We start from the raw sequence: 25,505 nt of genomic DNA on the forward strand, positions 1-25,505 counted from the left end.
ATGTATCAGCAGAAACCACCTAAGGTGGATCCTTTAGAGATCAGTGTTGGGGGAACTGTTGGTAAGAAATCACACCTTGAAAGACCATCAGTGATTGATGAACACGAGCCACCCAAGAGCAGAGAGAGGGTTTCAATGGCCTCTTTACTGGACACCATGATGGCCTCCCTGGATTTACAGAGCTCAGGTCCTTTTAACTCTCTTGAGGAGTTATCTGCAGCAGCAGAAAGAGTGGAGGACCTGTTTTCAACCGCAGCCCCTCAGGAGTTGGCCAAAATGGTCCAGCTCATACTGACAGACAGATTAAGTTCTCTGAACATGTCAGTTCTACAGCGCTACCCTCACACCCTTTTTGGTGTGAAACACTGTTCTAGAGAAACTTACAGAGTCAGAGCTTTTCACAGTGGTGGTGATAGGAACCAGACGACCACCTCTAACAGCTCCCTCACAGACAGTTACTACATGACATGGTTATGAATTCACTGCCTGATGACTGACACATTATTTTACCTTAGTTTAGAGAAAGTTTGGGCCTAAAATGTCTTGTTAATCCATTCATGGTGGAGGGACACATGCAGGACGTCGTGAGGCAAAACAGTCCACCCAAAACGTATCACTTTCAGATTTATGACTATTTTCCCAAAATTAACATTCCATATAAACTCAGAAGACTCGTGTAGGTTCACTGGTGGTTTTGAATAGTAATTAAAATGTCTATATTTGTGTTGTAGTCATGGCGACACCTGGTTCCTATCACCACCACTGTAAAGAAACCTGAACCTGAAGCCTCGTTAAGCTTTGACTTTGGAGATCAGTTAAAAGTGCTTTTGTGACTTTTTTAATCGATCAACCAATCAATCAATCAATCAATCAATCAATCAATCAATCAATCAATCAGTCAACCAATCAATCAATAAACCTTTATTTTGACTCAGAAGTACATTGAGGGTGACCTTCATTTACAGTGTAGCCGAGCAAATTAAACAGAAACTGAAAAAGCTGAAGTGAAATTCATCAACTAGAACAAGTGAAAATCAGCAGAACTAAAAGACGTATAAAACAATAAATACATAAATATTAATGTATATAAATCAATAACGGCTGAAATAGGAAACAGGCAGAACCATTTCTCCATGTAAAGAAACATAAAAGCATTGAAATGGTTCTCTATATACCTCCTGGTTCTAAACAGAACCATTCCCTTTATTAAAGAATCTTAAAGAACCATCCTTTTTAAAAGTAATACTAATATAGAAACAGCCGAATAATTTCACTGAATTTTCTTGAAAATTGTTCTAATCGATTATATATAATATAATATTGATGCAGTTGAATCAGCTCCTCCAGATTAATGAGCTTCAGTCTGGATGAAGTGCGAATCTCCAACTTTGCTGCTTTTACCTTCCAGCGACGCCAGATGTTGCTTGGATGCTACTCAATGTGTTGATGCATCTATAAACATATTATAAACATGCTACGTCAGAGAAACATGAAAGGAACAAAAAGAGGATCAATCGCTGATCTTGGTCCAGCTTTTTCGTTTTTGTCCGCGTTTTGCGCACCTTGCGCATTATACGCGTAAAAGCGCGCACACTGCGTAAAAGCGCATTATACGCGTAAAAGCGCGCAACCTGCGTAAAAGCGCATTGTACGCGTAAAAGCGCGCAATCTGCGTAAAAGCGCGCAACCTGCGTAAAAGCGCGCAACCTGCGTAAAAGCGCATTATACGCGTAAAAGCGCGCACCCTGCGTAAAAGCGCGCAACCTGCGTAAAAGCGCATTATACGCGTAAAAGCGCGCACCCTGCGTAAAAGCGCGCAACCTGCGTAAAAGCGCGCAACCTGCGTAAAAGCGCGCATCCTGCGTAAAAGCGCATTATGAGCGTAAAAGCCCCAGAGCGCGCTCGATCATAGCGTATCCATATGCTGAGTCTCTGCGTGTAGATTAAAAACAAACAAACAAACAAACAAACAGAAACAGAGCAGCACAGTTCATTCAGTACAGAGAGGCGCGCACCGGAAAAACAGATCAATGGGAGGACAAACAAAAGACTGGCGGGAGTTTCAGACCAATCAGAGCGCGAGACTCCGCCTCTTGGACGTTCGGTGTTGAAGCGCGAGCGCCGTTCCTCCTTTTAAAGCCAAGCGCGACCGTTACAGCCGTTTACAGTGAGCGACTCAGTCAGGTCGCTAACGCGGTCAGTTTAATCGAGTTAGTTTAGTGAGTGTTAAACCTGATAAGACTCTCTTACACTCCTTACTGAGACAGCGCCGCCTGCCGGGTGACGCGTTCAGCTCCACAAACGAGGAGTTTCAGCTGCGTAGCTGACTGAAGTTACCTGACCGGACCCACTGGATTCTGTGAGCTTGTGTGCAGCAGAATCAGTCTGTTGAAGCATTTAGGTAGCTGGAACAAATGAAAGGCTGCAGAGTGAAACCTAAGACTGATCACAGTGCAGCAGGGTCAGCACACTGAAACACACAACAATGAGACTGAACACAGTCCGTCAGTCTGTGTAGCTCAGAGAGGGTAGTAATCATTTTAATTTGCTCAGTTACATTTACTCCAGTAACGTCTCGGTGGATTTGTACTTTCCAGAGTATTCTTAAAATATATTATTTGTGCTTTAGTTTAATAAACTACGTTTTACTCAGCTACATTTTAGTCAGTAATATATAATGACCAGTTTGTTTTGTGTTTAAGTTCATTGTTATGCTTTGCTGTTATTATTGTTTTGCTGCATTTACCTCATGTGTCTGTTTGTTTTAGATGTTTCTCATCAGAAATCATCTGAAGCTGAGCAACTGGTGAGACTCAAGTTTTAATTTTTTAAATAAAACTATATGAATGTCAGACAGATGTTTAGATTTGGTGGGTATTTCAAACTAATATACTTCATGAAGTATTTATGGTAATACAGAAGAGCAGAATGTTTAGGTAAAGCCGGACTCAAATATCTGTGCTTTATTCATTCAACTTATTAATATGTTATTTTCCGTTACGGCTGTGTTCAAAATATCGATATGGTAATATCACCAACACTGTATCAATATTTATAGATTTACTTCTTCACAGTGCTTTAATGTGTAATACTGCAAGTCTCAGAGTTCTATAATTTATAGCATACAGCATGTGGTAAACATGATCTAATAGAGTTCAGCTCTTATTAATAATCATTCCATGTAATAATTCTCTGTGAGAGAGAATTCCTTTGTTACAAGATGATGTAATCCTATAACACAATCCTTATTGCCCACCTACCAGCGAGCTTGGCACGCCCTCACACAACACATCGCATCAACCGGGGGCCGTGTATTGGTGGAACCACTCTGGCGCTTGGTCAGTCAGAACCAAGTGAGCGAGCTGACTAATCAGAGCGTACTGGGCTCATCAGGAAGGAGGGGCTTAAAGACACAGGAGCTCTAACAGAGCGTTTCAGACAGAGGGTGAGTAGAGATTTACAGTATGAGAAAAATAATGTGTTTCAGCTGCGTAGCTGACTGAAGTTACCTGACCGGACCGACTGGAGTTACGACTGGAGTTACGACTGGAGCTACGACTGGAGTTACGACTGCAGCGGTCAGACTCTGCTTTAAAAGGTGAGTAGTGACCGAATGAGATAAGCAGCCTCACAAACGGTCAGCTGGAGTAAATTCTTCTGTATTTCTGGTCGATCTGCCGAGTGAAGACACCAGTGGTAGGTTAGCGTATGTAGTTAGCTAGGTTAGCTAGCGGCTAAGCGCCTTGTCTGTTTACGCCTCGCGGCTGCGTCAGATTAGCACCCGCTCCCAGCAGCGCCCTGTAACCATAGTGACCGCCCAGTTCAGCTCTGTACAGCTGTCTCACCCAGCAGCGTACTGTAACCATAGTGACCGCCCAGCTTCACATCTGTATAGCTGTCTCACCCAGCAGCGCACTGTAAACATACCACCCAGCTTCACATCTGTACAGCTGTCTCACCCAGCAGCGTACTGTAACCATGGTGACCGCCCAGCTTCACATCTGTACAGCTGTCTCACCCAGCAGCGTACTGTAACCATAGTGACCGCCCAGCTTCACATCTGTATAGCTGTCTCACCCAGCAGCGCTCTGTAACCATACCGCCCAGCTTCAGCTCTGTACAGCTGTCTCACCCAGCAGCGTACTGTAACCATAGTGACCGCCTAGCTTCACATCTGTACAGCTGTCTCACCCAGCAGTGCACTGTAACCATACCGCCCAGCTTCAGCTCTGTACAGCTGCCTCACCCAGCAGCGCGCTGTAACCATAGGGACCGCCCAGCTTCACATCTGTACAGCTGCCTCACCTAGCAGCACACTGTAAACATACCGCCCAGCTTCAGCTCTGTACAGCTGTCTCACCCAGCAGCGCACTGTAAACATACCGCCCAGCTTCACATCTGTACAGCTGTCTCACCCAGCAGCGCAGACCTCCGTCTCTGTAACAGTCAGAGGAAACACAGTCCAGTGCATTTAGGCTGAATCACAGTATTGTTGAAATGTAATCACACGATTTAATATTATTTATTTATTAATATACTGTATTATTTATGTAATACAGTATATTAGTATTCTGTATGAAATCTGTTTCTGCATTGCTAATATTAAAATATGACAAAAAAGTTTTTCTTTCTGCAGAACACGACTGACCACTCACTAACTTTACATCATTCAAAACATAATAAAACATCTGCTTACAAACTACTTACAAACACACACGTGGAATATATCTGTTTGTCTGTCTACCTACCTGTCTGTCTGTCTATCTATCTGTCTACATATTTATATGTCTCTGTCCACATATTTATCTGTCTGTCTCTATCTGTATATCTGTCTGTCTATGTCTTTCTATCTGTCAGTTTGTCTGTCTGTTCATCTACCTGTCTGTCTATCTGTATGTCTAGCTGTCTGTTTATCTATACTTCTGTATATCTGTCTGTCTGTCTTGCTTTCTGTCTACCTGTCTATCTATCTGTTTGTAGGTCTGCATGTGCATCTTTCTTTCTGTCTACATGTCTGTCTGTTCGTCTATTTATATTTCTGTCTAACTGTATGCTATGTGTCTATCTACTTATGTATCTATATATCTGTCTGTCTTCATATCTGTCTAAATGTCTACATATCTGTCTGTATATCTATCTGTCTGTCTGTCTATCTGTCTGTCTTTCTGTTCATCTGTGTATGTGTGTGTAATTCCAGGCGTGCGCTCTGGAGAGCAGTATGGAGGTGGTATTTTTTGTGTATCTGTCTGTCTGTCTCCATATCACCCATCTCCAAATTACCCATCTCCAAATCACCCCTCTCCAAATAAATTCTCTCCAAATCACCCGTCTCCAAATCACTTGTCTCCAAATCACCCGTCTCCAAATCACTTGTCTCCAAATCACCCGACTCCAAATCACCCATCTCCACATCAGCCATCTCCACGTCACCTGTCTCCAAATCATTTGCAAATATAGAATAATCTGTGTTAAATTAAAACACTTCATAGTTTGGTGCAAAATCTCATTTTTAAAATGTACGTCACAGAGCACCCCTCTCCACATCACTCCTCTCCACATCACCCCTCTCCAAATCACCCCTCTCCAAATCACCTCTCTCCACATCACCCCTCTCCACATCACCCCTCTCCAAATCACCTCTCTCCACATCACCCCTCTCCAAATCACCCATCTCCAAATCACCCATCTCCAAATCACCCCTCTCCAAATCATTTGTCTCCAAATCACCCATCTCCAAATCACCCCTCTCCACATCACCCCTCTCCAAATCACCTCTCACCAAATCACCCCTCTCCAAATCACCCGTCTCCAAATCATTTGTCTCCAAATCACCCATCTCCAAATCACCCCTCTCCACATCACCCCTCTCCAAATCACCTCTCACCAAATCACCCCTCTCCAAATCACCTGTCTCCAAATCACCCCTCTCCAAATCACCCCTCTCCAAATCAGCCGTCTCCAAATCACCCGTCTCCAAATCAGCCGTCTCCAAATCACCCGTCTCCAAATCAGCCGTCTCCAAATCACCCGTCTCCAATTTACCCGTCTCCAAATCACCCCTCTCCAAGTCACCACTCTCCACATCTCCTCTCTCCAAATCACCCCTCTCCAAGTAAATTCTCTCCAAATCACCCCTCTCCAAATCACCCCTATCCAAATCACTCGTCTCCATATCACCCATCTCCAAATCACTCGTCTCCAAATCAGCCATCTCCAAATCAGCCGTCTCCAAATCACCCATCTCCAAATTACCCATCTCCAAATCACCTGTCTCCAAATCACTTGTCTCCAAATCACCCGTCTCCAAATCACCCATCTCCACATCACCCATTTCCACATCACCCATCTCCAAATTACCCATCTCCAAGTGACCCCTCTCCAAATCACCCATCTCCAAATCAGCCGTCTCCAAATCACCTCTCTCCAAATCACCCCTCTCCAAATCACCCGTCTCCATATCACCCCTCTCCAAATCACCTCTCTCCACATCACCCCTCTCCAAATCTCCCATCTCCAAATCACCCCTCTCCAAATCACCCCTCTCCAAATCAGCCGTCTCCAAATCAACCGTCTCCAAATCCCCCGTCTCCAAATCAGCCGTCTCCAAATCACCCGTCTCCAAATCACCCCTCTCCAAATCACCGATCTCCAAATCAGCTGTCTCCAAATCATCCATCTCCAAATTACCCGTCTCCAAATCACCCATCTCCAAATTACCCCTCTTCAAATCACCCATCTCGATATCACCCCTTTCCAAATCACCCCTCTCCAAATAAATTCTCTCCAAATCACCCCTCTGCAAATCACCCGTCTCCAAATCACTCGTCTCCAAATCACCCGTCTCCAAATCACCCCTCTCCAAATCACCCCTCTCCAAATCAGCCGTCTCCAAATCACCTCTCTCCAAATCACCCGTCTCCAAATCACCCATCTCCAAATCACCCATCTCCATATCACCCCTCTCCAAATCACCTGTCTCCACATCACCCCTCTCCAAATCACCCATCTCCAAATCACCCCTCTCCAAATCAGCCGTCTCCAAATCAACCGTCTCCAAATCACCCGTCTCCAAATCAGCCATCTCCAAATCACCCGTCTCCAAATCACCCCTCTCCAAATCACCCATCTCCAAATCAGCCGTCTCCAAATCACCAATCTCCAAATTACCCATCTGCAGATCCCCCGTCTCCAAATTACCCCGCTCCAAATTACCCCTCTTCAAATCACCCGTCTCCATATCACCCCTGTCCAAATCACCTCTCTCCAAATCACCCATCTCCAAATTACCCGTCTCCAAAGCACCCGTCTCCAAATCACCCATCTCCAAATTACCCCTCTCCAAATTACCCCTCTTCAAATCACCCATCTCCATATCACCCCTCTCCAAATCACCCCTCTCCAAATAAATTCTCTCCAAATCACCCCTCTCCAAATCACCCGTCTCCAAATCACCCCTCTCCAAATCACTCATCTCCAAATTATCCCTCTCCAAATCACCCCTCTCCAAATAAATTCTCTCCAAATCACCCCTCTCCAAATCACCCGTCTCCAAATCACCCCTCTCCAAATCACTCATCTCCAAATTATCCCTCTCCAAATCACCCCTCTCCAAATAAATTCTCTCCAAATCACCCGTCTCCAAATTACCCCTCTTCAAATCACCCATCTCCATATCACCCCTCTCCAAATCACCCCTCTCCAAGTAAATTCTCTCCAAATCACCCCTCTCCAAATCACCCGTCTCCAAATCACCCTTCTCCAAATCACCCCTCTCCATATCACCCATCTCCAAATCACCCATCTCCAAATCACCCCTCTCCAAATCACCCCTCTCCAAATCAACCCATCTCCAAATTATCCCTCTTCAAATCACCCCTCTCCAAATCACCCGTCTCCAAATCACCCCTCTCCAAATAAATTCTCTCCAAATCACCCCTCTCCAAATCAACCCATCTCCAAATTACCCCTCTTCAAATCACCCATCTCCATATCACCCCTCTCCAAATCACCCCTCTCCAAGTAAATTCTCTCCAAATCACCCCTCTCCAAAGCACCCGTCTTTAAATCACCCGTCTCCAAATTACCCCTCTCCAAATTACCCCTCTTCAAATCACCCATCTCCATATCACCCCTCTGCAAATCACCCCTCTCCAAGTAAATTCTCTCCAAATCACCCCTCTCCAAATCACCCGTGTCCAAATCACTCGTCTCCAAATCACCCCTCTCCAAATCACCCCTCTCCATATCACCCATCTCCAAATCACCCCTCTCCAAATCACCCATCTCCAAATTATCCCTGTCCAAATCACCCCTCTCCAAATCACCCATCTCCAAATCACCCCTCTCCAAATCAGCCGTCTCCAAATCACCCCTCTCCAAATCACCCATCTCCAAATCAGCCGTCTCCAAATCACCAATCTCCAAATTACCCGTCTCCAAAGCACCCGTCTCCAAAGCACCCGTCTCCAAATCCCCCGTCTCCAAATTACCCCTCTCCAAATTACCCCTCTTCAAATCACCCATCTCCAAATCACCCCTCTCCAAATCACCCATCTCCAAATCACCCCTCTCCAAATCACCCCTCTCCACATCACCTCTCTCCAAATCACCCCTCTCCAAGTAAATTCTCTCCAAATCACCCATCTCCAAATCACTCGTCTCCAAATCACCCCTCTCCAAATCACCCCTCTCCATATCACCCATCTCCAAATCACCCCTCTCCAAATCACCCATCTCCAAATGAGCCGTCTCCAAATCACCCCTATCCAAATCACTCGTCTCCATATCACCCATCTCCAAATCACTCGTCTCCAAATCAGCCATCTCCAAATCAGCCGTCTCCAAATCACCCCTCTCCAAATCACCCATCTCCAAATCAGCCGTCTCCAAATCACCTCTCTCCAAATCACCCCTCTCCAAATCACCCATCTCCAAATCACCCGTCTCCATATCACCCCTCTCCAAATCACCTCTCTCCACATCACCCCTCTCCAAATCTCCCATCTCCAAATCCCCCCTCTCCAAATCACCCCTCTCCAAATCAGCCGTCTCCAAATCAACCGTCTCCAAATCCCCCGTCTCCAAATCAGCCGTCTCCAAATCACCCGTCTCCAAATCACCCCTCTCCAAATCACCCATCTCCAAATCAGCTGTCTCCAAATCACCCATCTCCAAATTACCCGTCTCCAAATCACCCATCTCCAAATTACCCCTCTTCAAATCACCCATCTCGATATCACCCCTTTCCAATCACCCCTCTCCAAATAAATTCTCTCCAAATCACCCCTCTGCAAATCACCCGTCTCCAAATCACTCGTCTCCAAATCACCCGTCTCCAAATCACCCCTCTCCAAATCACCCCTCTCCAAATCAGCCGTCTCCAAATCACCTCTCTCCAAATCACCCGTCTCCAAATCACCCATCTCCAAATCACCCATCTCCATATCACCCATCTCCAAATCACCTGTCTCCACATCACCCCTCTCCAAATCACCCATCTCCAAATCACCCCTCTCCAAATCATTTGTCTCCAAATCAACCGTCTCCAAATCACCCGTCTCCAAATCAGCCATCTCCAAATCACCCGTCTCCAAATCACCCCTCTCCAAATCACCCATCTCCAAATCAGCCGTCTCCAAATCACCAATCTCCAAATTACCCATCTCCAGATCCCCCGTCTCCAAATCAGCCGTCTCCAAATCACCCGTCTCCAAATCACCCCTCTCCAAATCACCCATCTCCAAATCAGCTGTCTCCAAATCACCCATCTCCAAATTACCCGTCTCCAAATCACCCATCTCCAAATTACCCCTCTTCAAATCACCCATCTCGATATCACCCCTTTCCAAATCACCCCTCTCCAAATAAATTCTCTCCAAATCACCCCTCTGCAAATCACCCGTCTCCAAATCACTCGTCTCCAAATCACCCGTCTCCAAATCACCCCTCTCCAAATCACCCTCTCCAAATCAGCCGTCTCCAAATCACCTCTCTCCAAATCACCCGTCTCCAAATCACCCATCTCCAAATCACCCATCTCCATATCACCCATCTCCAAATCACCTGTCTCCACATCACCCCTCTCCAAATCACCCATCTCCAAATCACCCCTCTCCAAATCAGCCGTCTCCAAATCAACCGTCTCCAAATCACCCGTCTCCAAATCAGCCATCTCCAAATCACCCGTCTCCAAATCACCCCTCTCCAAATCACCCATCTCCAAATCAGCCGTCTCCAAATCACCAATCTCCAAATTACCCATCTCCAGATCCCCCGTCTCCAAATTACCCCGCTCCAAATTACCCCTCTTCAAATCACCCGTCTCCATATCACCCCTGTCCAAATCACCTCTCTCCAAATCATCCATCTCCAAATCACCCATCTCCAAATCAGCCGTCTCCAAATCACCCATCTCCAAATCAGCCGTCTCGAAATCACCCATCTCCAAATTACCCGTCTCCAAAGCACCTGTCTCCAAATCACCCATCTCCAAATTACCCCTCTCCAAATTACCCCTCTTCAAATCACCCATCTCCATATCACCCCTCTCCAAATCACCCCTCTCCAAATAAATTCTCTCCAAATCACCCCTCTCCAAATCACCCGTCTCCAAATCACCCCTCTCCAAATCACTCATCTCCAAATTATCCCTCTCCAAATCACCCCTCTCCAAATAAATTCTCTCCAAATCACCCGTCTCCAAATTACCCCTCTTCAAATCACCCATCTCCATATCACCCCTCTCCAAATCACCCCTCTCCAAGTAAATTCTCTCCAAATCACCCCTCTCCAAATCACCCGTCTCCAAATCACCCTTCTCCAAATCACCCCTCTCCATATCACCCCATCTCCAAATCACCCATCTCCAAATCACCCCTCTCCAAATCACCCCTCTCCAAATCAACCCATCTCCAAATTATCCCTCTTCAAATCACCCCTCTCCAAATCACCCGTCTCCAAATCACCCCTCTCCAAATAAATTCTCTCCAAATCACCCCTCTCCAAATCACCCGTCTCCAAATTACCCGTCTCCAAAGCACCCGTCTTTAAATCACCGATCTCCAAATCACCCATCTCCAAATCACCCCTCTCCAAATCACCCCTCTCCAAATCACCCCTCTCCAATTCACCCGTCTCCAAATCACTCGTCTCCAAATCACCCCTCTCCAAATCACCCCTCTCCATATCACCCATCTCCAAATCACCCATCTCCAAATCACCCCTCTCCAAATCACCCCTCTCCAAATCACCCATCTCCAAATTATCCCTCTCCAAATCACCCCTCTCCAAATAAATTCTCTCCAAATCACCCCTCTCCAAATCACCCATCTCCAAATTATCCCTCTCCAAATCACCTCTCTCCACATCACCCCTCTCCAAATCACCCATCTCCAAATCACCCCTCTCCAAATCAGCCGTCTCCAAATCAACCGTCTCCAAATCAGCCGTCTCCAAATCACCCGTCTCCAAATCACCCTTCTCCAAATCACCCCTCTCCAAATCACCCATCTCCAAATCAGCCGTCTCCATATCACCAATCTCCAAATTACCTGTCTCCAAATCCCCCGTCTCCAAATTACCCCTCTCCAAATTACCCCTCTTTAAATCACCCGTCTCCATATCACCCCTCTCCAAATCACCTTTCTCCAAATCACCCATCTCCAAATCACCCATCTCCAAATCAGCCGTCTCCAAATCACAGATCTCCAAATCAGCCGTCTCCAAATCACCCATCTCCAAATTACCCGTCTCCAAAGCACCCGTCTCCAAATCACCCATCTCCAAATTACCCCTCTTCAAATCACCCATCTCCATATCACCCCTCTCCAAATCACCCCTCTCCAAATAAATTCTCTCCAAATCACCCCTCTCCAAATCACCCGTCTCCAAATCAACGCTCTCCAAATCACCCATCTCCAAATTATCCCTCTCCAAATCACCCCTCTCCAAATAAATTCTCTTCAAATCACCCGTCTCCAAATTACCCCTCTTCAAATCACCCATCTCCATATCACCCCTCTCCAAATCACCCCTCTCCAAATAAATTCTCTCCAAATCACCCCTCTCCAAATCACCCGTCTCCAAATCACCCTTCTCCAAATCACCCCTCTCCATATCACCCATCTCCAAATCACCCATCTCCAAATCGCCCCTCTCCAAATCACCCCTCTCCAAATCAACCCATCTCCAAATTATCCCTCTCCAAATCTCCCCTCTCCAAATCACCCGTCTCCAAATCACCCCTCTCCAAATCACCCCTCTCCAAATCACCAATCTCCAAATCACCCTTCTCCAAATTACCCGTCTCCAAAGCACCCGTCTCCAAATCACCCGTCTCCAAATTACCCCTCTCCAATTACCCCTCTTCAAATCACCCATCTCCATATCACCCCTCTCCAAATCACCCCTCTCCAAATAAATTCTCTCCAAATCACCCCTCTCCAAATCACCCGTCTCCAAATCACTCGTCTCCAAATCACCCCTCTCCAAATCAGCCGTCTCCAAATCACCCGTCTCCAAATCACCCCTCTCCAAATCACCCATCTCCAAATCAGCCGTCTCCAAATCACCAATCTCCAAATTACCCGTCTCCAAAGCACCCGTCTCCAAATCCCCCGTCTCCAAATTACCCCTCTCCAAATTACCCCTCTTCAAATCACCCGTCTCCATATCACCCCTCTCCAAATCACCTCTCTCCACATCACCCATCTCCAAATCACCCATCTCCAAATCAGCCGTCTCCAAATCACCCATCTCCAAATTTCCCGTCTCCAAAGCACCTGTCTCCAAATCACCCATCTCCAAATTACCCCTCTCCAAATTACCCCTCTTCAAATCACCCATCTCCATATCACCCCTCTCCAAATCACCCCTCTCCAAATAAATTCTCTCCAAATCACCCGTCTCCAAATCACCCCTCTCCAAATCACCCCTCTCCAAATCAACCATCTCCAAATTATCCCTCTCCAAATCACCCCTCTCCAAATAAATTCTCTCCAAATTACCCCTCTTCAAATCACCCGTCTCCATATCACCCCTGTCCAAATCACCTCTCTCCAAATCACCCCTCTCCAAGTAAATTCTCTCCAAATCACCCCTCTCCAAATCACCCCTCTCCAAATCACCCTTCTCCAAATCACCCCTCTCCGTATCACCCATCTCCAAATCACCCATCTCCAAATCACCCCTCTCCAAATCACCCCTCTCCAAATCAACCCATCTCCAAATTACCCCTCTCCAAATCACCCCTCTCCAAATCACCCCTCTCCAAATCACCCATCTCCAAATTATCCCTCTCCAAATCACCCCTCTCCAAATAAATTCTCTCCAAATCACCCCTCTCCAAATCCCCCGTCTCCAAATCACCCATCTCCAAATTACCCATCTCCAAATCACCCCTCTCCACATCACCCCTCTCCAAATCACCCTTCTCCAAATCACCCCTCTCCAAATCAACCCATCTCCAAATTATCCCTCTCCAAATCACCCGTCTCCAAATCACCCCTCTCCAAATCACCCCTCTCCAAATCACCCATCTCCAAATTATCCCTCTCCAAATCACCCCTCTCCAAATCACCCTTCTCCAAATTACCCGTCTCCAAAGCACCCGTCTCCAAATCACCCATCTCCAAATTACCCCTCTCCAAATTACCCCTCTTCAAATCACCCATCTCCATATCACCCCTCTCCAAATCCCCCCTCTCCAAGTAAATTTTCTCCAAATCACCCCTCTCCAAATCACCCCTCTCCAAATCACCCTTCTCCAAATCACCCGTCTCCAAATCACCCTTCTACAAATCACCCCTCTCCATATCACCCATCTCCAAATCACCCCTCTCCAAATCACCCCTCTCCAAATCAACACATCTCCAAATTATCCCTCTCCAAATTATCCCTCTCCATATCACCGATCTCCAAATCACCCATCTCCAAATCACCCCTCTCCAAATCACCCCTCTCCAATTCACCCGTCTCCAAATCACTCGTCTCCAAATCACCCCTCTCCAAATCACCCCTCTCCAAATCACCCCTCTCCATATCACCCATCTCCAAATCACCCATCTCCAAATCACCCATCTCCAAATCACCCCTCTCCAAATCACCCATCTCCAAATCATCCCTCTCCAAATCACCCATCTCCATATAAATTCTCTCCAAATCACCCCTCTCCAAATCACCCATCTCCAAATTATCCCTCTCCAAATCACCTCTCTCCACATCACCCCTCTCCAAATCACCCATCTCCAAATCACCCCTCTCCAAATCAGCCGTCTCCAAATCAACCGTCTCCAAATCAGCCGTCTCCAAATCACCCGTCTCCAAATCACCCTTCTCCAAATCAGCTGTCTCCAAATCACCCATCTCCAAATTACCCGTCTCCAAATCACCAATCTCCAAATTACCTGTCTCCAAATCCCCCGTCTCCAAATTACCCCTCTCCAAATTACCCCTCTTTAAATCACCCGTCTCCATATCACCCCTCTCCAAATCACCTTTCTCCAAATCACCCATCTCCAAATCACCCATCTCCAAATCAGCCGTCTCCAAATCACAGATCTCCAAATCAGCCGTCTCCAAATCACCCATCTCCAAATTACCCGTCTCCAAAGCACCCGTCTCCAAATCACCCATCTCCAAATTACCCCTCTTCAAATCACCCATCTCCATATCACCCCTCTCCAAATCACCCCTCTCCAAATAAATTCTCTCCAAATCACCCCTCTCCAAATCACCCGTCTCCAAATCAACGCTCTCCAAATCACCCATCTCCAAATTATCCCTCTCCAAATCACCCCTCTCCAAATAAATTCTCTTCAAATCACCCGTCTCCAAATACCCCTCTTCAAATCACCCATCTCCATATCACCCCTCTCCAAATCACCCCTCTCCAAATAAATTCTCTCCAAATCACCCCTCTCCAAATCACCCGTCTCCAAATCACCCTTCTCCAAATCACCCCTCTCCATATCACCCATCTCCAAATCACCCATCTCCAAATCACCCCTCTCCAAATCACCCCTCTCCAAATCAACCCATCTCCAAATTATCCCTCTCCAAATCTCCCCTCTCCAAATCACCCGTCTCCAAATCACCCCTCTCCAAATCACCCCTCTCCAAATCACCCATCTCCAAATCAGCCGTCTCCAAATCACCAATCTCCAAATCACCCTTCTCCAAATTACCCGTCTCCAAAGCACCCGTCTCCAAATCACCCGTCTCCAAATTACCCCTCTCCAAATTACCCCTCTTCAAATCAGCCGTCTCCATATCACCCCTCTCCAAATCACCCCTCTCCAAATAAATTCTCTCCAAATCACCCCTCTCCAAATCACCCGTCTCCAAATCACTCGTCTCCAAATCACCCCTCTCCAAATCAGCCGTCTCCAAATCACCCGTCTCCAAATCACCCCTCTCCAAATCACCCATCTCCAAATCAGCCGTCTCCAAATCACCAATCTCCAAATTACCCGTCTCCAAATCACCCCTCTCCAAATCCCCCGTCTCCAAATTACCCCTCTCCAAATTACCCCTCTTCAAATCACCCGTCTCCATATCACCCCTCTCCAAATCACCTCTCTCCGCATCACCCATCTCCAAATCACCCATCTCCAAATCAGCCGTCTCCAAATCACCCATCTCCAAATTACCCGTCTCCAAAGCACCTGTCTCCAAATCACCCATCTCCAAATTACCCCTTTCCAAATTACCCCTCTTCAAATCACCCATCTCCATATCACCCCTCTCCAAACCACCCCTCTCCAAATAAATTCTCTCCAAATCACCCGTCTCCAAATCACCCCTCTCCAAATCACCCCTCTCCAAATCACCCATCTCCAAATTATCCCTCTCCAAATCACCCCTCTCCAAATAAATTCTCTCCAAATCACCCGTCTCCAAATTACCCCTCTTCAAATCACCCATCTCCATATCACCCCTCTCCAAATCACCCCTCTCCAAGTAAATTCTCTCCAAATCACCCATCTCCAAATTACCCATCTCCAAATCACCCTTCTCCAAATCACCCCTCTCCATATCACCCATCTCCAAATCACCCATCTCCAAATCACCCCTCTCCAAATCACCCCTCTCCAAATCAACCCATCTCCAAATTAACCCCTCTCCAAATCACCCCTCTCCAAATCACCCCTCTCCAAATCACCCATCTCCAAATTATCCCTCTCCAATTCACCCGTCTCCAAATAAATTCTCTCCAAATCACCCCTCTCCAAATCACCCGTCTCCAAATCACCCATCTCCAAATTACCCATCTCCAAATCACCCCTCTCCACATCACCCCTCTCCAAATCACCCTTCTCCAAATCACCCCTCTCCAAATCAACCCATCTCCAAATTATCCCTCTCCAAATCACCCGTCTCCAAATCACCCCTCTCCAAATCACCCATCTCCAAATTATCCCTCTCCAAATCACCCCTCTCCAAATCACCCTTCTCCAAATCACCCCTCTCCAAAGCACCCGTCTCCAAATCACCCGTCTCCAAATCACCCCTCTCCAAATTACCCCTCTTCAAATCACCCATCTCCATATCACCCCTCTCCAAATCACCCCTCTCCAAATAAATTCTCTCCAAATCACCCCTCTCCAAATCACCCCTCTCCAAATCACCCCTCTCCATATCACCCATCTCCAAATCACCCCTCTCCAAATCACCCATCTCCAAATCACCCCTCTCCAAATCAGCCGTCTCCAAATCACCCGTCTCCAAATCACCCCTCTCCAAATCACCCATCTCCAAATCAGCCGTCTCCAAATCACCAATCTCCAAATTACCCGTCTCCAAAGCACCCGTCTCCAAATCCCCCGTCTCCAAATTACCCCTCTCCAAATTACCCCTCTTCAAATCACCCGTCTCCATATCACCCCTCTCCAAATCACCTCTCTCCACATCACCCATCTCCAAATCAGCCATCTCCAAATCAGCCGTCTCCAAATCACCCATCTCCAAATTACCCGTCTCCAAAGCACCCGTCTCCAAATCACCCATCTCCAAATCACCCCTCTCCAAATTACCCCTCTTCAAATCACCCATCTCCATATCACCCCTCTCCAAATCACCCCTCTCCAAATAAATTCTCTCCAAATCACCCGTCTCCAAATCACCCCTCTCCAAATCACCCATCTCCAAATTATCCCTCTCCAAATCACCCCTCTCCAAATAAATTCTCTCCAAATCACCCGTCTCCAAATTACCCCTCTTCAAATCACCCATCTCCATATCACCCCTGTCCAAATCACCCCTCTCCAAATCACCCATCTCCATATCACCCCTCTCCAAATAAATTCTCTCCAAATAAATTCTCTCCAAATCACCCCTCTCCAAATCACTCATCTCCAAATCACCCCTCTCCAAATTACCCCTCACCAAATCACCCCTCTCCAAATCACCCATCTCCATATCACCCATCTCCAAATCACTCCTCTCCAAATAAATTCTCTCCAAATCACCCCTCTCCAATTCACCCGTCTCCAAATCACCCATCTCCAAATTACCCATCTCCAAATCACCCCTCTCCAATTCACCCGTCTCCAAATCACCCCTCTCCAAATTACCCCTCTTGAAATCACCCATCTCCATATCACCCCTCTCCAAATCACCCCTCTCCAAGTAAATTCTCTCCAAATCACCCCTCTCCAAATCACCCGTCTCCAAATCACCGTTCTCCAAATCACCCCTCTCCATATCACCCATCTCCAAATTATCCCTCTCCAAATCACCCCTCTCTAAATAAATTCTCTCCAAAGCACCCGTCTCCAAATCACCCGTCTCCAAATTACCCCTCTCCAAATTACCCCTCTTCAAATCACCCATCTCCATATCACCCCTCTCCAATCACCCCTCTCCAAATAAATTCTCTCCAAATCACCCCTCTCCAAATCACCCGTCTCCAAATCACTCGTCTCCAAATCACCCCTCTCCATGTCACCCATCTCCAAATCACCCCTCTCCAAATCATCCCATCTCCAAATTATCCCTGTCCAAATCACCCCTCTCCAAATCACCCATCTCCATATCACCCCTCTCCAAATAAATTCTCTCCAAATAAATTCTCTCCAAATCACCCCTCTCCAAATCACTCATCTCCAAATCACCCCTCTCCAAATTACCCCTCTCCAAATCACCCCTCTCCAAATCACCCATCTCCATATCACCCATCTCCAAATCACCCCTCTCCAAATAAATTCTCTCCAAATCACCCCTCTCCAAATCACCCCTCTCCAATTCACCCGTCTCCAAATCACCCATCTCCAAATTACCCATCTCCAAATCACCCCTCTCCAAATTACCCCTCTTCAAATCACCCATCTCCATATCACCCCTCTCCAAATAAATTCTCTCCAAATCACCCCTCTCCAAATCAGCCGTCTCCAAATCACCCTTTCTCCAAATCACCCCTCTCCAAATCACCCCTCTTCTTATCACCCATCTCCAAATCACCTCTCTCCAAATCACCCCTCTCCAAGTCAACCCATCTCCAAATTATCCCTCTCCAAATCACCCCTCTCCAAATCACCCATCTCCATATCACCCCTCTCCAAATAAATTCTCTCCAAATAAATTCTCTCCAAATCACCCCTCTCCAAATCACCCATCTCCAAATTACCCATCTCCAAATCACCCCTCTCCACATCACCCCTCTCCAAATCACCCATCTCCAAATCACCCATCTCCAAATCACCCCTCTCCAAATCACCCGTCTCCAAAGCACCCGTCTCCAAATCACCCATCTCCAAATTACCCCTCTCCAAATCACCCATCTCCATATCACCCCTCTCCAAATCACCCCTCTCCAAATAAATTCTCTCCAAATCACCCCTCTCCAAATCACCTGTCTCCAAATCAACCCTCTCCAAATCACCCATCTCCAAATTATCCCTCTCCAAATCACCCCTCTCCAAATAAATTCTCTCCAAATCACCCGTCTCCAAATTACCCCTCTTCAAATCACCCATCTCCATAATACCCCTCTCCAAATCACCCCTCTCTAAGTAAATTCTCTCCAAATCACCCCTCTCCAAATCACCCGTCTCCAAATCACCCTTCTCCAAATGACCCCTCTCCATATCACCCATCTCCAAATCACCCATCTCCAAATCACCCCTCTCCAAATCACCCCTCTCCAAATCAACCCATCTCCAAATTATCCCTCTCCAAATCTCCCCTCTCCAAATCACCCGTCTCCAAATCACCCCTCTCCAAATCACCCATCTCCAAATTATCCCTCTCCAAATCACCCCTCTCCAAATCACCCTTCTCCAAATTACCCGTCTCCAAAGCACCCGTCTCCAAATCACCCCTCTCCAAATTACCCCTCTTCAAATCACCCATCTCCATATCACCCCTCTCCAAATCACCCCTCTCCAAATAAATTCTCTTCAAATCACTCCTCTCCAAATCACCCGTCTCCAAATCACTCGTCTCCAAATCACCCCTCTCCAAATCACCCCTCTCCATATCACCCATCTCCAAATCACCCCTCTCCAAATCACCCATCTCCAAATTATCCCTGTCCAAATCACCCCTCTCCAAATCACCCATCTCCAAATCACCCCTCTCCAAATCAGCCGTCTCCAAATCACCCGTCTCCAAATCACCCCTCTCCAAATCACCCATCTCCAAATCAGCCGTCTCCAAATCACCCGTCTCCAAATCACCCTTCTCCAAATCACCCCTCTCCATATCACCCGTCTCCAAATTACCCCTCTCCAAATTACCCCTCTTCAAATCACCCGTCTCCATATCACCCCTCTCCAAATCACCTCTCTCCACATCACCCATCTCCAAATCACCCATCTCCAAATCAGCCGTCTCCAAATCACCCATCTCCAAATTACCCGTCTCCAAAGCACCCGTCTCCAAATCACCCATCTCAAAATTACCCCTCTCCAAATTACCCCTCTTCAAATCATCCATCTCCATATCACCCCTCTCCAAATCACCCCTCTCCAAATAAATTCTCTCCAAATCACCCCTCTCCAAATCACCCCTCTCCAAATCACCCCTCTCCAAATCACCCATCTCCAAATCACCCCTCTCCAAATAAATTCTCTCCAAATCACCCGTCTCCAAATTACCCCTCTTCAAATCACCCATCTCCATATCTCCCCTCTCCAAATCACCCCTCTCCAAGTAAATTCTCTCCAAATCACCCCTCTCCAAATCACCCCTCTCCAAGTAAATTCTCTCCAAATCACCCCTCTCCAAATCACCCCTCTCCAAGTAAATTCTCTCCAAATCACCCCTCTCCAAATCACCCGTCTCCAAATCACCCTTCTCCAAATCACCCCTCTCCATGTCACCCATCTCCAAATCACCCATCTCCAAATCACCCCTCTCCAAATCACCCCTCTCCAAATCAACCCATCTCCAAATTACCCCTCTCCAAATCACCCCTCTCCAAATCACCCGTCTCCAAATCACCCCTCTCCAAATCATACCTCTCCAAATCACCCATCTCCAAATTATCCCTCTCCAAATCACCCCTCTCCAAATAAATTCTCTCCAAATCACCCCTCTCCAAATCACCCGTCTCCAAATTACCCGTCTCCAAAGCACCCGTCTCCAAATCACCCATCTCCAAATTACCCCTCTCCAAATTACCCCTCTTCAAATCACCCATCTCCATATCACCCCTCTCCAAATCACCCCTCTCCAAATAAATTCTCTCCAAATCACCCCTCTCCAAATCACCCGTCTCCAAATCACTCGTCTCCAAATCACCCCTCTCCAAATCACCCCTCTCCATGTCACCCATCTCCAAATCACCCCTCTCCAAATCACCCATCTCCAAATTATCCCTGTCCAAATCACCCCTCTCCAAATCACCCTCTCCAAATCACCCCTCTCCAAATAAATTCTCTCCAAATAAATTCTCTCCAAATCACCCCTCTCCAAATCACTCATCTCCAAATCACCCCTCTCCAAATTACCCCTCTCCAAATCACCCCTCTCCAAATCACCCATCTCCATATCACCCATCTCCAAATCACCCCTCTCCAAATAAATTCTCTCCAAATCACCCTCTCCAAATCACCCCTCTCCAATTCACCCGTCTCCAAATCACCCATCTCCAAATTACCCATCTCCAAATCACCCCTCTCCAAATTACCCCTCTTCAAATCACCCCTCTCCAAATCACCCCTCTCCAAATAAATTCTCTCCAAATCACCCCTCTCCAAATCAGCCGTCTCCAAATCACCCTTTCTCCAAATCACCCCTCTCCAAATCACCCCTCTTCTTATCACCCATCTCCAAATCACCTCTCTCCAAATCACCCCTCTCCAAATCAACCCATCTCCAAATTATCCCTCTCCAAATCACCCATCTCCGTATCACCCCTCTCCAAATAAATTCTCTCCAAATAAATTCTCTCAAAATCACCCCTCTCCAAATCACCCATCTCCAATTCACCCGTCTCCAAATCACCCATCTCCAAATTACCCCTCTCCAAATCACCCCTCTCCACATCACCCCTCTCCAAATCACCCCTCTCCAAATCACCAGTCTCCAAATCACCCATCTCCAAATCACCCCTCTCCAAATCACCTGTCTCCAAATCACCCATCTCCAAATCACCCCTCTCCAAATCACCCATCTCCAATTCACCCGTCTCCAAATCACCCATCTCCAAATTACCCATCTCCAAATCACCCCTCTCCACATCACCCCTCTCCAAATCACCCCTCTCCAAATCACCAGTCTCCAAATCACCCATCTCCAAATCACCCCTCTCCAAATCACCTGTCTCCAAATCACCCATCTCCAAATCACCCCTCTCCAAATCACCTGTCTCCAAATCACCCATCTCCAAATCACCCCTCTCCAAATCAGCCGTCTCCAAATCACTCGTCTCCCCCTCCAAATCTGAGTTTAATCTATGTTTATTGATAATAGTGCATTATACAGTGTCAGAAACCATATATTCGTTTCTATTAGAGATACTGAACACCTCCACACAGTTTGAGGCCAGTGTGATGATTTCCTCATGCAGTTAGCACCAGGCTAATTAGAGGAGTAAAGTCCTCGTAGCTTAGTGCTAAAACTAAAGGAGCACTTCAGACACCAAACACAGGACTTAGTAAACCTCTCATAAATCCAGGGCCAGTTTGTACATTACAGCTCACAATGCTAACGTTACCTTTTCCTTCTCTCTGTCTGTAGCGGCTCATATCGGCGTGGGTATCAGTGGTCAGGAAGGCATGCAGGCCGTTCTGTCCAGCAATTTCTCTTTCGCTCAGTTCCGCTTCCTGCAGCGCCTCCTGCTGGTGCATGGCCGCTGGTCCTACCTGCGCATGTGCAAGTTTCTGCGTTACTTCTTCTACAAAAACTTCACCTTCACCTTCGTCCACTTCTGGTACGCCTTCTTCTGCGGCTTCTCTGCCCAGGTGAGGAAACGTCCACTAACGTCCTTTCTCCAAACATCCTGACCAGAGCACTTACTCCAGATACAGTAGATCAGCCAAGACATGTTTGGTGCCTGAAGATTAATTCTTTGGTTCTAGCACTGGAGCTGCAAAGCTAATGTAGCTATCAAGAATGGAAGCTTATACCACATCAATTAGCATGGTGCTAACTGCATGTCTACATCATCACACACTCGTCTCAAACTGTGTGGAGGTGTTCAGTATCTCTAATGGACTATGTGGTTTCTGACTCACTTTTATCTGTAAACCTGGACAAAACTATGTTAGCATTGCTAAAAGTAAAAGCATCCTGAATTTTGTCTGCACTGCTGTCTAGTACAAAACTAAAGAAGCAGATATATTTTGGCTGATACACTACAAAGGGGACACTGGACTGCAGATGTGGTCATTTTCATCTTTTAATACATTTTCTGAATTTCTCTCAACTGTATATTAATGTGATTATGTTGTTCATTTTCTGCAGACGGTTTATGATGAAGGCTTCATTGCTCTCTACAGTTTGGTGTACACATCCCTCCCAGTCTTGGGCATGGCCCTGTTTGACCAAGTATGCTGAATGGTGATTTCGAGTTGTTTGGTATGAAATGGTTGATTGTAGAGACTCCGATTTCTTTACAGTGGTGGTGATAGGAACCAGGCGTAACCATATATATGTATACCACCAGTGACCCTACACGTCTTCTGTTTATATGGAATGTTAATGATGGCAAAATAGTGGAAATTTTAAAACATTAAGTTTTTTTAGGGGACTATTTTGCCTCACAATGCACTACATGTGTCCCTCCACCATGAGTAGATTGGAATTTTAGGCCAAGACAGGCAGTGAATTCATAACCATTTAATGTAGTAACTTTCTGTGAGGGAGCTTTTAGAGGTGGACGTCTGGTTCCTATCACCACCACTGTGAACAATTCTGACTAAGTTTCTCTAGAACGGAGCGTTTCACACCAAACCGCTCCAATTGACTCTCTTTACACCCTAAACATTTAATTCTGAAAAATTGGTGGACTTCCCCTTTGAACTGAGCTGAACTGAAGGGAGCTGATGCTCTCTCTGTGTCTCTGTGTTCAGGATGTTAATGACGGCTGGAGTCTGGAGTTTCCTCAGCTGTATGTTCCGGGTCAGCTGAGTCTGTACTTCAGTAAGACTGCGTTTATGAAGTGCGCTCTGCACAGCTGCTACAGCTCACTGGTGCTGTTCTTCGTTCCCTACGCCACCGTGTACGACTCCATGCGCAGCGACGGAAAGGAAGGAGCCGACTACCTATCATTCGCCCTGCTCACTCAGACCTGCCTCACCTTCACTGTGTGCCTCCAGGTGTGTAGAACCAGAGCTCAACTACTGTTTCTGTATGAAACAGTAGAAGCCATATCGCCCCCTACACTTCCTGTAGTGTATTACAGTCTGTCAGAATGACTGTGTGGATCATATGAACATTATAGAGGCTTTTTAAATGAAACAGTAGAAGCCATATCGCCCCCTACACTTCCTGTAGTGTATTACAGTCTGTCAGAATGACTGTGTGGATCATATGAACATGATACAACATATCATATTAAACTTAAAAGGACCTTGATGCATTTTTAATAGAGGGTAAAAGAAAAAAGAATGAAACAATTAAACATGAAAATAATGAATGTGTAAAATACAGTATTAATGTATAAAAATGAGCTAATGAGCTGCTAATAAAATGGTGAATGAAATAAGCATATAAAATGTTGCTGTCTGTAATCAGGATGCTGCATTATCAATCTTTTGAATTCTCTCTTCTCTCTCCTCTGCGGCTGAGCTTGGACCTGTCCTACTGGACAGCGGTTAATCATTGGTTTGTTTGGGGCAGTTTGGGGATGTATTTTATTGTGACGTTCACCATGCAGAGTGACGGACTGTACCAGCTTCACCCACCATCCTTCCGTTTCGTAGGTGAGTGCCAACAGCTTTCACCACAGTTTCAGACATAGCACAAAACAGTGCACTATATAGTGAATAGGACATCAATTCAGTTATATAGCTGAAAATATGGCACTATATAGTGGCGAATAGTGTTTTTCTGTTTTACAACACTACTGGGCTGCTTAACATGTCTGGAAAAAAATTAAAAATCACTTAATCTAGCCAGTTTAATGGAAATAATGCACTGAATTTATTGAAAGGAAATATTGTACGTCTTTACCGTGTGAGCACAGACAGTAACTGTATGTGTTTGTGCTGACAGGTACATCTCGTAACTCTCTGGATCAGTTCAGCGTTTGGCTGACGGTTTTCCTGACGGCCGTACTGTGTGTTCTACCAGTGCTGGTTCATCGATTCATCTTCATCCAGCTTAAACCCGCCATCAACGACAAGGTACACAGACAGAGTTCATCCTTCTACACCACTGTACACTCTAACTAACCAACTCCCCTCTACCACAGTCCAGTTTAGACTTGCAGTCCTTTCTGGTGTCCATCTTTTGGTGTATTGTGTGTAGTAATATCCAGTAATAGCAATGCATAATGTTTGGGTGTTATATATAACAGAAAAATAATAATATGACATTATTATTATTATAATCATTATGAATGGATAATAACTCCACTGTCTTGTTCTTGATGCAGGTGAGATTTAAGGTCCATCAGAAGAAAGACCAGCGTCCTTCCCCTCAGCGTCGGACCAAAATCCGTCGCTCCAGCACCCGCCGCTCCGGCTACGCCTTCTCTCACGCACAGGGCTACGGTGACCTCGTGACCTCCAAACGGTTTCTATGGTGACCTGCAGCCCCACGCTCCACAGGCTTCACCCCGAAGGGCCGCTCGCCCGGATTCAAACCCACAGGATGATCGACTGGTTACAGTCCGTCCAGCATTAAACTGAACACAGTCCGTCAGTCTGTGTAGCTCAGAGAGGGTAGTAATGAGTTTAATGTGCTCAGTTACGTTTACTCCAGTAACGTCTCGGTGGATTTGTACTTTCTAGAGTATTTTTAAAAGATATTATTTGTGCTTTAGATTAATAATCTACGTTTTACTCAGTTACATTTTAGTCAGTAATATATAATGACCAGTTTGTTTTGTGTTTAAGTTC

General features: G+C 46.3%; 1 protein-coding gene across 1 annotated transcript; it reads left to right on the forward strand.

Moving 5' to 3' along the window:
* LOC118800406 (probable phospholipid-transporting ATPase IM) lies at positions 1–25,192 on the forward strand. The gene is made up of 7 exons (XM_036560615.1): positions 1–355; positions 22,180–22,403; positions 22,906–22,989; positions 23,514–23,761; positions 24,232–24,365; positions 24,658–24,788; positions 25,040–25,192. The coding sequence occupies exons 1-7, from the start codon at positions 1–3 to the stop codon at positions 25,190–25,192; spliced, it is 1,329 nt and encodes a 442-aa protein (XP_036416508.1).
* Positions 25,193–25,505: the final 313 nt, after the last annotated feature.

This window comes from Colossoma macropomum, unplaced genomic scaffold (assembly GCF_904425465.1).
Source record: "Colossoma macropomum unplaced genomic scaffold, Colossoma_macropomum, whole genome shotgun sequence".
Lineage (NCBI taxonomy): Eukaryota > Metazoa > Chordata > Actinopteri > Characiformes > Serrasalmidae > Colossoma > Colossoma macropomum.